The 14,514-nt window shown below is 40.5% G+C and overlaps 1 protein-coding gene across 1 annotated transcript in view; it reads right to left on the bottom strand.

Annotated features, from left to right (window-relative positions):
- kif6 (kinesin family member 6) overlaps window positions 1–14,514 on the bottom strand; it is a gene marked incomplete at both ends in the record, with an annotated part of 51,789 nt that overhangs the window by 15,719 nt on the left and 21,556 nt on the right. Inside the window, 3 exons of the mRNA XM_079458621.1 lie at window positions 7,346–7,432; window positions 7,556–7,699; window positions 9,795–10,001. Coding sequence (XP_079314747.1) covers window positions 7,346–7,432; window positions 7,556–7,699; window positions 9,795–10,001 — 438 coding nt within the window. The remainder of the gene's footprint in view (window positions 1–7,345; window positions 7,433–7,555; window positions 7,700–9,794; window positions 10,002–14,514) is intronic.

Raw genomic sequence — 14,514 nt, 5'->3', positions numbered from 1 at the left:
CCTTGGACGAGGACCCCCTCGACACGGAGGCCCTAGCGCGCAGCCTCCAGTGGAGACAGCAGGTCTTGTCTGTTATGGAGGTCAGCAACGGGAGTGCTGTCTCCGAGGAGAGTTGTCGCGCTTGATCGCACACGCCGTCACTTCGGCGTGGCGATCCTAGCCCGTGCCCATTTGAGTGACGGTACACTCCGCTCGGGGTGTGGCCTCCTCGTGGGCACCGGCTCAGTGCACCTCTCTGGCAGACATCTGTAGAGTTGCGGGTTGGGCTACGCTATACCTCGCAGAGGCTTGCAACCTCCGTGGGGGACCGGCAGCTCGAGTCTTGCCAACAGGTGAGACCAGCGATCGTAGAGCGTACGCCTGCGCATAGCACCATTCCCCTTCTTAGCTGGATCAGTGCGCTATGGGCTGCCTCCCTTCTTTCCCCAAGGGTGAAGAATAGGCAGTCCGTCCATCCATCAATAAGCACTCAGGGCGGCGGGCTCGGCGGAGCAGCCCTGCCGCCTATGGCCGGGTATCAAGCTGAGTTATTACATATAGCTCTAACCGGACCTAGTGCCCCACACGTAGTAACCCCCCACTAGGGTGGTTCCGTCTGAGATGTCGTCATGAGATGGTTCCCCTCGTGGCAACCCATGACCTCCCCCAGGTGGACATCCACCTTGCGGCATTCCGCACATACCTCCCATGAGTTCTCCCCTATTGGTGAGACCATGTTGGTGTCTCCATTGTATTCCCCCTATGGTGGGAAGTGGTCTCCGTAGCGCACGTCCACATTGAGGGAACAGCGCTTACCCAGTAGCCCCACGGTACCGGACGGCTTCTCGTTTAGAGAACAAGGCCTCCGTCTGTGGTGGCCGAGGGCAGGGGCTACTCATCTTTGCCAAAAGCTCTGGGAGCCCCTGCCTGCCCACTGGAAGGTTACAAATTTCGCGATAGCGCTCACGTGTGTCTCGCCCAGGCCGGTCAACGTCGCTTCGCTAGAGATTGTGACGCGGCTTAGTGCTGTGGCGTTTTCAATAGGAACCCCATCTGTCGGTTTGACACAACGTCGAGAGACCGACAGAAAGGGAACGTCTCGGTTACGTATGTAACCTCTGTTCCCTGATGGAGGGAACGAGACGTTGTGTCCCTCATGCCACAACACTAGCTGTCCGCTGCAGCGATCGTGAGATGCTCTCAGGCTCCTCAGCACAAAAGGTGAATGAATGAGCACGCCGGCTCCCCTTTATACCTGGATATCCGGGGGCGGAGCCCGGCATTCAAATTTCATTCGCCAATTTCATTGGCCTTTTCAAAATAGTCAGAAGATGATAGGTTCTCAAGGGCGAACCCCGTCTGTCGGTTCGACACAACGTCTCGTTCCCTCCATCAGGGAACAGAGGTTACATACGTAACCGAGACGTATTCTAGCGCAGAGTTTTGAATATATTGCAATTTGGAAATGGAGCTAACAGATAAGCCAATGAAAAGTGCATTGCAGTAATCAAGGCGTGATGTGACAAAAGCATGGATGATAGTTTCAGCGTCTGAGATACTAATGAAGGGTTGAGCTGAGCGATGCAACGTAGATGAAAGAATGCTGATTTAGTGATAGAATTAATGTGAGAGTGGAAAGATAGAGAGGAGTCAAAGATAACACCGAGATTTTTAACAGTACTAGATGGTTTTATATGAGAGCCAGCGATCTCACAGGTGAAATTGGCAGGAATTTTATTAGTGACTGACGGCGGTCCGGTGAAAATAATCTCAGTTTTGTCCTTGTTAAGTTTTAGAAAATTTGAATGAAGCCAATCTTTTATTTCATGCACACAAGTAGAGATTTTGTCGGGTGTTATAGATAGAGTTGATGTACAGGTAGTATATAATTGAATGTCTACAGCATAAAAATGATAATTAAAACCGTGACGGCGGAGGATCTGACCAAGAGGTATTATATAAATTATGAATAATAAAGGCACTAGAACGGATCCTTGGGGGACACCTTGCTTCAGTGGGACAGTAGGTGAGCGGAAATCCTGAAGTGAAATGTAGAATAGCCTGTCAGAGAGATAGGAAGAAAACCAAGAAAGAGCAGCACCGGAAATACCCACATCCGAAAGGCGAGAAATGAGTAGTTCATGGGAGACAGTATCGAAGGCAGAGCTGAGGTCCAGCAGCAGGAGCATAGACAGAGAACCAGAGTCACCAGAGCGAAGCAGATCATTCAGTACCTTAACTAGTGCAGTTTCAGTACTATGTAGAGGGCGAAAACCAGATTGAAGAGGATCAAAAAGATAATTTTTGACTAGAAAAGACTGGAGCTGGGAGGCAACAGTACTTTCTAATAATTTAGCTATGAAGGGTAGATTTGAAATAGGACGATAATTAGATAAAACTGAGGGATCAAGGTTGGGTTTCTTGAGAACAGGGGTAACAGCAGCAGTTTTGAGTGGCAGAGGGAATATAGCAGAGGTAAGAGATGCATTGATGAAGTGAGATATAGGTGCAGAGATAACTGAATGGCAAAGTTTCAGAAGAGGAGTAGGAGCAGGGTCAAGACGACACGATGAAGGGTTGGATTTCAAGATAGCTAACTCTAACTCAGAGACAGAAGAAGGAGAAGTCAGAGAAAAGAGAGGCAAGGATTGACCAGGTTGATTCGGCAGATATCTAATATTCGTATCATCATTAGACAGGCACTGGTTTACAGCATCTGTCTTTTCTAGCAGGTGAGCCAAGAATGAAGTGCAAAGTTCATCAGAAGCTAGGGCAACATAAGATGGAGGTTTGGTAAGTTTATTTATTGTGTTAAATAATGCTTTTGGCCTGTTGCTTGATTTATTAATTGTAGCAGATATAAATCTGGAACGTGCCAAGTTCAGGGCCGAGTTGTAGTTTTTGACATGTTCAATAAAAGCTGAATATTGAACAGCCAGGCCAGTTTTCCTATAGTGACGTTCAAGCCGTCTACTAGTGGCCTTTAAGATGCGAAGCTCCAGAGTGTACCAAGGAGACGAATGTGTGGAAGGGACCCTTCTGGTCTTAACAGGAGCATGCTTATCTAAGATATCTGAGATTGTGGAGTGATAGTTAGATAATATCAGGGAGGGAGAAGAGATATCAAAGACATCAGAGAGATTAGAAGAGGCAATGGAGGTACAAAATAATGCAGTATCAACAGCTTTGAGATTGCGGAAGAATTTAACAGTTGTTGAACATTTCTTACGCATGAGCAGGCTGAAGCTAAAATCAAGAAATTTATTATCAGAAATACCAGTGTCAGTAGAGGTGATGCAAGAGATATTGGCCCTTGATGTACAGATCAAATCAAGGGTATGACCACGTGAATGCGTAGGAAAATCAACATGCCGAGTCAGATTAAAACATTCAAAGATAGAAAGTAACTGACTGGTGTTAGAGCAAACATCATCAACATGAATTTTAGAGTCACCAAGCAGTAAAATGGGAAATGACCAGGGGCGTTTCCTCCGAGGAGGCAAGGGAGGCGGTGCCTCCCCTCCCCCTCGAAAATAATCGAATGAGAATATTATTAACAGTTCAGAAATAAAATAGGACAGCTGATAGAATGTATTAAGCGAAATATGAGATCAATCAGCGTATAAAACAGTGTGAAACAGCGACCCCGCTCGAAAGAATAAAGGGAGGCAGCGTTTCTCTTGCCTCCTGTAAGCTCACTGACTTTATATATACCCGCTAAAGCGTGCCGTGAGTTTGAGTGGGGATAATTGAAAAGAATGGAGAAAAGTCACGTGAGAGGAGGCAATGCCTCCAAAGGGCTATGATTGGATTAACTCATCAGCGAGATCCCGCCTTCCTGCTCGTCTTCGTCATTCATTTTAAACTGCGGGCGCTAAATTAGATTGAACGTTAATTAAATAGTTTTATTAGTTGTATTAATCGGAGTTTAGGATTCGTTTCGCAGATGGCAGAGGCAGAGGAATTATCGATTGTTGACAGAATATTACGTGGTTCAGATTTGTTCAAAAACGTTTGCTTGTGATCAGGTTTGCTCAGGATAAGAGCAAGTTTAAAGTAAGTCACATCTATTTGATTTGATCTCTTAAATGCTTTGAATATTTCTGGGACTGCTAATAATTAAATTGATGGTATTGGTAATGATCAGGGCCAGACGGAATGCGCGTCCGCGGGTACCCGCGGATATTTCCGCGGAAGAGTTCGCATCAAGTACTCTGCTGTTTAGTGTTTCAATCTGATGATTTTATGGCGTGATCGATTCCAAAGACACCCACAGTCTACTTCTCAAGCGAATCTAATAGATCGTAATCGTTTCTAAAATAGGCTACAGAACAAGCGAATTTTACCTCACGCAAAGCAAAAGTAAAAACCACTAATGAAGCAGCCTGTCTATATAAATGTCCACACGATATGGTTGTCGTGTTCGTATTGCATCACATGTTTTTGTTGATAAAAGCAAGCTTAGCCTACACATAAAACTTGGGTTTAAGAAGCGCTGCGTAATCAGACGCAGCAAACTCACACACAATAATGCAATGAGCGAACAAGTTTGTTAAAGCTCTTATGTTTTTTTCCACATTAATTCCTTTCTTCTTCATCTCATGTGCTGAAACAGTATCACTGAAAGATCCATTAAAGTAGTCAAAAACACGACTGAGATCGTCATAGTTTAAAGCTGTGAACAGCATTTACATGTATGATCATCATTATAAAAATATGTCATTCTGCATGTTAAATGTATATTATAAATAAAGGTCTATATTCAATAATGGTGTTTATAAAACATGTTGATAACGTTTTTATTTAGGTTTAATTGCAATTTTGACAGCTGATTTGTAAATGCTTTTATTTTGTAAAGTTTAAAGGCCCATTCTCTCAAATCTTTTAACAAATTTATTTTAAAACCTTTTTTCAACTTATAACATATTTCAAACAATATAAAAACTATTCGGCAGATTAAGAAAAAAATTCTGCGCAGAATTAACAAAGAAAGTCTGCAGATTCCGTCTGGCCCTGGTAATGATGTAATTCTTATATAGGAAATATAGTACCAGAGGAAGATGAAAGTGGTGTTGATGTACCTTTTCCCAAAGCAGGGAAAATATAAAATTACAAAAATCAGAAGTACATACTGTAATGAACTTGTAGTAATTAAAAGGAATTTTTCACACATAAACACTGAAATGACTGACAAACGCACTTGTTAATAGTACAGAGATGAACAAAAATTACATGGGTAGAAATCTGCCTCCTCATTTTTTAAGTCCACTGCACACCACTGGAAATGACAATGACCAGGCAAGTGTTAACAGTTCACTGAGTTCCGAAAAGAAGTTGGACAGGACCTTAGGAGGTCGATAGAGCAAGATTATTATTAGGGAGTCAGCCTTCAAAACCATGTACTCAAATGATGCAACAAGAACCCAACTCAGGAACCAGCTTTGTTGGCTCTTTAACTTAAATGTCTGTTGTAAGTATGAACTCTTGTAAACAAGCATGGAGAGAAAAGACACAGTTCAACATAAAAAATTATAATTACATTTTATTTAGTTTTTAACCAAACTGTAACGAGCAAAGCGGGACGAGAGCCATGAGGGAACGGCCGAGGCCGGTGACGCGAGTGATAATGAGTGTCAGCTGCGCATTGCACTGGTCTCACATCTCTCACGGAGTAGCTCCGGAAGCAGTGCTCGAATTGAAGGGGGGCTGGGGGGATCCGGAACCCCCCATAAGAGGTAAAAAATAGACTTAGGGGTCCCTTAGATATTTTTATTTGAGTAAAAATGATTATGACAAACGTGATTAAATTCATGCAATGGATTTGTTAAATTTCATGAACTAATAATTATATACAATAATGTATATAGAGTTTATTTATGGGCTAGTTGTCATGTCACTTTAAATTTGAAACGCCCGCCCCATGTCTAAAGACGGCTAAGAGCAGGACATTGTTGACATGATTGCTTGATAAGCGTCCCTCCGGTGAGGCTAACTTCAGCTAAAAAATGGAGAATAATAAACTAAAAAAAAGTTTCTACTTTTTAGAGGGGTAATTTTCTCTCTCTCTATATCTTTCCACTATATTTATCAACTCCATGTAAGGGCTTTTGTATTCCTTGCGTAAATTATTATCAGACCTGGTTCTGGGGTGCTAGATATCTCGATGAAGCTTGTTGTGCGGTTTATGTTTTATATATAATCCATTCAGAATTGGATAAAACTTATTTTTCATGCTGCTAAAACTCTTGAAATACCTATGATTGACATATTGATAGCCATAGTTAGTTCGTGAATAAAGCAGACTTTTGGACTGAAACGGTTGAATAGTATGCTGACTGACAGACGCGCTCATAACAGTCCCTTTCCGCCACCTACTGGACGTAACTATGTAAACTGCACTAAAATCATTGAAAAATTCCCACAAGACTAACACACAGACTGACTGCCGATTCTTGTCACAATTTATATTTGTAATATCTAAAAACTAGTTTCTTGCATTTAAACAAGTTTTTTGGAACAAACATTATTATTCAAAGTGTCAATCTTCCAGTTGTGTTTAAGGAACACTACATTGGTAAATAATGCGTGAATTATTCTTTTGGATATAAACTACTGTTCAAAAGTAATTTCTGTTCACCAAGCCTGCATTGATTTGATCCAAAATACAGTGAAAGCCTGTTCTTTTATGTAAGCCTGTTTTGTATAAATAGTACATAGTTATGCATATTATGATAAAATATATTGTGTATTTTGTATAAATTGTATATTTTGGAGACGAACCCCCACCTCCACAAAAAAAGTCTTATGGTGGGGACTTGATAAGAGTTGATTAAATTCGAGCACTGTCCGGAAGTATAAAAGAACGAGCGACAGGAGGGTACAACGAGAGAGGACCAGGCCTGGACTTTATGTATTGTATTTGTTTTATTGTTTGTTTATTTTATTAAAAGTCTGTTTCATGTTCGCAGGTTCCCGCCTCCTTCCTCCCAGGTTTCGGCACCAATGCAACGAAGTTCAATAAAAGGTAGGAAAGAAGGCAGGAACCAAGGAACATAAAACAGACTTTTAATAAAATAAACTAACAATAAAACAAACTTAAAATGCCCCCTCCCTCACGGTCGACTGCCAGCCACACAAACACAATACTTAAACTAAAAATTGTATACACAAAATAATTTGTATGCATTTAAACGTTTGAAACTGCACATTTTTTATTAATTTTAAAAGCTTTTGTCCCTTTGAAGCATGGGAATCGACATTGTAAGGAAAAAGGAAATTGTACAGCGTTGGTATAAATACCATATATACTATAACTATAGCGATGCAAGAGAGTAGATATTTATGCCTTTAATAGGTGTAAACTCACCACTGCAGGGTCTAATTCTTCATTGAGCAAAGCATCATTTTTTATCAAAGCCACTCTTTGAGCAAACCGACAAGTGGATATAGACTCCTGAAACACAGAAAAAGAGGGAAGGGGCAGAGATCGATGTGGTTTACTTTAATGTGAAGTATGTGAGCTGTACAAAAATGTAAAGAATTCCTAAATTTAAGGAGTAGCATTAAAGAGACATACTTCAATGTTCCTCCTCTCCACAGACACAGTAGCTATCATGGTCGTCATGCAGTTGCCACCCAAACTGTCCCTGAGCACAGAGGTCATCATGGAGTTGCGGTAAGGGATGTGGGTCCGATTCTTCTCTGACAAAGCTATGATGACCTAACCCAGACAACAAACATTTTGCAGTAACAGTTTATCCAAAAATTACATAAAAGCACATAAACCTGTATCGAACACAAGCGCACTACCGGTGACATATTAACGAAGCGAATCGATCGTTATTTGCAATAAACAACGTTATATATAAAATTACGAGTGGTTTTCTACAGCTTATGCCAAACGTGTCCTGATCGCACTTCCTGTCACGTAAATTACATATGCACAATCTCAAAGTGAACGGACACCAGTTTGTTTACAACGTAGAGAGATGAAGTGTGTACAGATCCTGTCCAGATCCTAAAAGACATAATTTATGCAACAGGAAGTGTTCAGGACATTCAGAAAAACTCATTATATAAATGTCGTTCAGTTATTTGCAAATAATGATCAATTCGCTTCACAAGACGTTAATATGTCACCAGGAGCCGTAGGGGTTCCCGCCTGCTTTAATATGTGGAAGGCATGGCAGCCATTCACATACATAATATGCCTATATAAGATTAACCTAGAAATTGTCTTGTTCTACTCAAGAAAAAATGTCACCTACATCCTGGATGGCCTGGGGAGTAGATAAACAAGCAAATTGTATTTTTTAGGATGAACAATAGGGCTGCAACGATTAGTCGACATTATCGATAATGTCAACAATAATAAATTGTCGACAAATAATTTTGTTGTCAAGTAGTCGTTTGATTTCACATGATATATTTTGAAGGGCCCACAATTACGTGGTTTGACCTGTGGGGTGCTGTAGCACGACTACCCTTCAGGAGGCAACACAATAGAAGAACATGCCGCTTGCCAATGCAAGCTGAAGTAGCAGAGCGGTCTGTGACGATCACCACAGAGAGATTTTTACATTTTACACCTATTTCGCCTAGCACATCAACACATTTACATATACATTTATTTACATTTATTCATTTGGCAGACGCTTTTATCCAAAGCGACTTACAAGTAGTTTTATACAGTGGCACATTACTGCAGATCAATCAGGGGTAAGGTGTCTTACTCAAGGGCACTTCAGTCATGACCTGCTGGCTGAGTTTGAACCTGCAACCTTCTGATCACAAGCCCAACGCTCTAACCATTAGGCCACATCCACCTTCAATCGGATTATTTTGAATCAAGAGTCAGAAGCTTGGTTAGAAGGAGACAACTGTTGGTGCAATTGTTTATTATTATTTGGAAATTTGAAAGCAGCAGTTTGACTACTGATGACTATTGATGGAAGACAGTAACCTGAAGAAAATTTCTCCATTCAGCTGGCTAAAAGTTCACTAAAAAGCTATTTCCAAAAGCTGAAATAATGTCCTATTTTATTAAAAAAATATAAGTCAATAGTTAATATAGGTTGATGTAGTGAGATAGGTGGGGCGAGAGACGGGAGTCGAGGCAGATGTAGTGAGTGATAACGAAGCGTCAGCTGTACGTGCACCGGTCTCGTATCACCGAAGAGATCGGGAGCATAAGAGGACGAGCGACTGGAGCATCAGTAAGAGAGGACCAGCCCTGGCTTGTAGTTATGATTTGTGTGTGTCGCCAGCAGTCGCCCGTGAGGGGGCTACCGGCTGTCTATTTACGTTTACATTTATTAATTAAAGATGTTTAAATGATTGCCGGTTCACGTCTCCTTCCTTCCTCTTATTGAATCGCATGACAGGCATAACTAAAAGCCAGGCCTGGTCCTCTCTCACTGACGGTCCGGTCACTCGTACTCTTATGCTACCGATCTCCTCTGTGATATGTGACTGGTGCGTGTACAGCTGAGTGTACCACCCTCGACTCCCGCCCCACCTACCTCACTACAGTCTAACTCAAAATTTTTATGAATTGCAAAAACTGAATAATTGATCGAAACCTTCTGATTAATCTGCAAAGATAATAATAATAATTGTTAGATTCATTGATTATCAAAATAATTGGTTGCTGCAGCCTTAAAGAACAATCCCTTAAAGGTCAACACATTAATGTATTGTCCTTTACTGAATACAAAATGTGTTGTTTTTAACACAACTCTTTTTACATTGTGGTATATATGCAAATAATGCTTTGAAAATACTGGTCTCCACTCATAAAAGATATAAAAACTTACCTGCTCCAAATAGTGCAGTGACAGGTTAATGTATTTGGCCTCTGTTAGAATCTGTCCCCCCACACCCGTTTTTCCGATTCTTTCCGACCCAGCTAGATCTACAAGATGAAGCTTGGAGCGTCGCACTGTGGCTGAACCTGGCTCCCTGCTGCACAGATGAATGGTAAAGATGCAGTGAGAGCGTGTGGAGGCCTGGTTCATAGGAGTCTATGTGAGGGTGGAAAGACATAAAAGAACAGCACATGTCAAATGAATCAAAACTGGATACACATCGTTTGATTAACATCAAACCTACAATAAGTGAACACTTTTTGTTTCAATTCTGAGTTGTTTAACAAAACATAAAAATTCATGTACAAATGGCAATCACATGAATAATGCTCCCAAAAGAATCTTTTTTTTTTATGGGAACAGGCTTCCTAAACAGATTTCTGCTTGTTTTAGCATTTGTGTACTGTCTAAGCAGCCTGCCAAACCCCATCCACAAAATACACACGAGACAGGATTCATCTTAGTTATTTTTGCTTAATAAGATGCCGGGTACATTATGAATAAGGAATAAAACTGTAAAACCAAAAATTAAACTGATTAAAAATTAAAATATTTTAACATATTTAAACAATATTCATCTTTGTAGTTCTGAAACTTATAAGAAAATGATGCAAATGAAATTAATTTTATTCAATTAATCAAATTAGATCATCATCTGACAAATAAAATAGCAAGAAATACTGGTTTAACACAAAGAGCCATTTCGAAGATAGGCTAACAGCTAATGATCACCAATTATATTGTATCAAAGTCTAACACTACAAATATGTGCAAACAATCATAATCAGAGATTATGGAATAAAAAACTCAATTTACACACAATGTTTTAAAGAGCCAAAACAAAGGATGAATTCAAAAGATTGTGGACAAGCTGACTGGATGACAAATGTGGCCGATTTACTTTGAGTATTATGGCACTTGCGACTGTGCCAGACTTATCAGATAGACTCTGCACCTGCTTCCACTGTTGCCTACAATTGCGACAAGACGTCATACTTGATAAAATAGGCTGTAGATCCTAATATGGTGTAATTTCTCATTGGTATTCCCAACCACTAGATGGCAGACATGTAGTACTTCGATTCTAAACAAAAATGACGTCATGTACATAGGGCTTTAGGGATGGCGCAAGCTCTCTTCCCATTTCAAGCCTGGTGGAGGAATATACAGTGGGTACGGAAAGTATTCAGACCCACTTAAATGTTTCACTCATTGTTATATTGCAGCAATTTGCTAAAATCATTTAAGTTCATTTTTTCTCATTAATGTACACACAGTACCCCATATTGACAGAAAAACACAGAATTGTTGACATTTTTGCAGATTTATTAAAAAAGAAAAACTGAAATATCACATGGTCCTAAATATTCAGACCCTTGCTGTGACACTCATATATTTAAATCAGGTGCTGTCCATTTCTTCTGATCATCCTTGAGATGGTTCTACACCTTCATTTGAGTCCAGCTGTGTTTATTATACAGATTGGACTTGATTAGGAAAGCCAAACACCTGTCTATGTTAATACCTTACAGCTTACAGTGCATGTCAGAGCAAATGAGAATCATGAGGTCAAAGGAACTAAGAGCTCAGAGACCGAATTGTGGCAAGGCACAGATCTGGCCCAGGTTACAAAAACATTTTGCTGCACTTAAGGTTCCTAAGAGCACAGTGGCCTCCATAATCCTTAAATGGAAGACGTTTGGGACGACCCTTCCTAGAGCTGGCCGTCCGGCCAAACTGAGCGTCTCCTAAGTGCAAGACACATGAAAGCCCACATGAAGTTTGCTAAAAAACACCTGAAGGATTCCAAGATGGTGAGAAATAAGATTCTCTGGTCTGATACCAAGATAGAACTTTTTGGCCTTAATTCTAAGCGGTATGTGTGGAGAAAACTACGCACTGCTCATCACCTGTCCAATACAGTCCCAACAGTGAAGCATGGTGGTGGCAGCATCATGCTGTGGGGGTGTTTTTCAGCTGCAGGGACCGGACGACTGGTTGCAATCGAGGAAAAGATGAATGCGGCCAAGTACAGGGATATCCTGGACGAAAACCTTCTCCAGAGTGCTCAAGACCTCAGACTGGGCCAAAGGTTCACCTTCCAACAAGACAATGACCCTAACCACACAGCTAAAATAACGAAGGAGTAGCTTCACAACACCTCTGTGACTGTTCTTGAATGGCCCAGTCAGAGCCCTGACTTAAACTCAAATGAGCATCTCTGGAGAGACTTGAAAATGGCTGTTCACCAACGTTTACCATCCAACCTGACAGAACTGGAGAGGATCTGCAAGGAGGAATGGCAGAGGATCCCCAAATCCTGGTGTGAAAAACGTGTTGCATCTTTCCCAAAAAGACTCATGGCTGTAATAGATAAAAAGGGTGCTTCTACTAAATACTGAGCAAAGGGTCTGAATACTTACGACCATGTGATATTTCAGTTTTTCTTTTTTAATAAATCTACAAAAATGTCACAATTCTGTGTTTTTCTGTCAATATGGGGTGCTGTGTGTACATTAATGAGAAAAAAATGAACTTAAAGGATTTTAGCAAATGGCTGCATTATTACAAAGAGTGAAAAATTGAAGGAGGTCTTCAGGCGCAGGTGGTGCTTACAACACGAGAATGGGGGTGTTAACCAGCTCCATAGACATCTGACTGCTCAAACCAACTCAATAAATGGTAAAGTAAAAAAAATCCAATGTGTATTCTCATTATTTTATAAAAACTAAGACATGGGAAACCTTGAAGTGCAATGTGATAATATCAGCACCTTATATGCACCTAACCGCTAACAAGCACAAAAGCATCCTCAAATCATTCAAAATGATTTCCCTTACTGTTTACTGTAACATACTATACACAGTGTAACATACAAACCATAAATGTAAACATATTGATACTTATTGAGCTATTGCTCTCCTACAAGAAAACATAACTACAGTGACTTGGTCTGGGCAGAATGACAGAATATTCCGTTACGGCAGAATAAAATGTCAATTTTGAGCTGGATTCGCTCAAGTCCAGCACTTTCTCTCTCACCCACAGTGCTCGTGCAGGGGTGCATATAAAAAAAGCAAATTCTCACGTATTTCAAAAGTCAGGTCGCTTTGGAAAGCTGTTAATAGTTTTAATAAATTTGAACTTTAGGTGAGCCAAGGCGAAACTTGCACAAGAATAAACAAAACTAAAGACAGAGAGTCGCAACGCACTAAACGTGTGCATCTAATAGAGAGTGAAGAGCGATGAAGACCAACAGTACAGACCCCATGAACACCAGTTTATAACACCAATCATATACTGTACTCTCATTGTTTGTGCAAATATTCATACTTCATTGTTATACTTGTTATTTTTCTTCCTACTGTATACATATGATATAGCAAAAGATAAATATAAATAAATAATACAACTGACTATAAGAACTTAATTTGATATATATAGTACATTTTCATAACTTGCCTTCATTTTAACTATTGTGAGCATTTAAATGAACTGTAATAAAATAATTAAATAAATAAATCTAAGGAAAATTAGGTAAAAGATATAGAATTAAAATAGGAGATTGTACCCTGAAATTATATTGTTACCTTGAAATAAAACGATTAATTCTGTGAAATAGATTTTTGGTCATTCCGCCCACCCCTAACGGTGACGATGCCATACCACATATATAACAGCCTTAGCCAACGGGTTTGCACGTATGGTTGCATTGATTTTGGTAATGTGTTGTAATGTTATGCCATACGGGACCGGGGGCACTGAGTATGCATTAGTGGTGTGGGCAATCATGGCCTACTGGTTAGAGAGTCCAACTCGTGACCGGTTCGATTCTCAGGGCCGGTGGGTAAAGACCGAGGTGCCCTTTAACAAGGCACCTTACCCCCACCTACCTGGCGCTGCAGTAATAGCTGCCCACTGCCAGGTGGGCCTCCCATGGCTGAGCTTGTCTTGTAATAAATGGTTGAAACACCCAATGAGGCTGAGGTGTACAACTGACGATGTGTCGCATTGATGGGAACCAAAAAAAGGGTATTATCAGCAGCACAAGGTTTCACTGTAGACATTGTCCAATGCCAATTTGGTAGACATCGCCCAACCCTATTCAAAATACCAGCAGAACTTCTGATGATGTGCACGTCCGGCTGGCCTAGAACATGGCGGGTAGATGCAACGTTGGGGGTTTACAATCCCGACTGTAAAGTCCAGTCGGTGTTATTTTGGGATTGGCCTCTTTTTCAGTGGTCTTTTGCATCCACACGATATACACAAGAAGGAGGAAACAATAGCGTTTCAGGCTCACGATATGTCAATTCCATTTACAGACCTTTTATCATTCATCTATGCCTAGGTAAATACAGTTTCCATTCTATCGCACCTTTAAATAACAGAAAGATAAATTAAGTTTCCAGAACATCTCTGCGAATAGTTTAGTTTATCCTTAGGCTCACTGAAATCCGTCACAGCACATCTTTATTCGTTTTTTGGTTTCGTCCAAGAATTTTCATTTCGGTGCTTCCCTAATTTTAAGTGTAGTCTGGAGCCCTGGCCATAACGATTTAATTATATCAGATAAATTATATCAGTCACATCTAAACCATTCCACAGTTTAGAATAATGTTAAACTCATCAAAACCATGAAATAGCACAAAAGTTTATTGAGAATTAT

Source organism: Barbatula barbatula (assembly GCF_947034865.1).
Source record: "Barbatula barbatula genome assembly, chromosome: 6".
Classification (NCBI taxonomy): Eukaryota; Metazoa; Chordata; class Actinopteri; order Cypriniformes; family Nemacheilidae; genus Barbatula; species Barbatula barbatula.
Note: the sequence above shows the minus strand (reverse complement) of the source record. Positions and strands in the feature narration are given on the sequence as shown.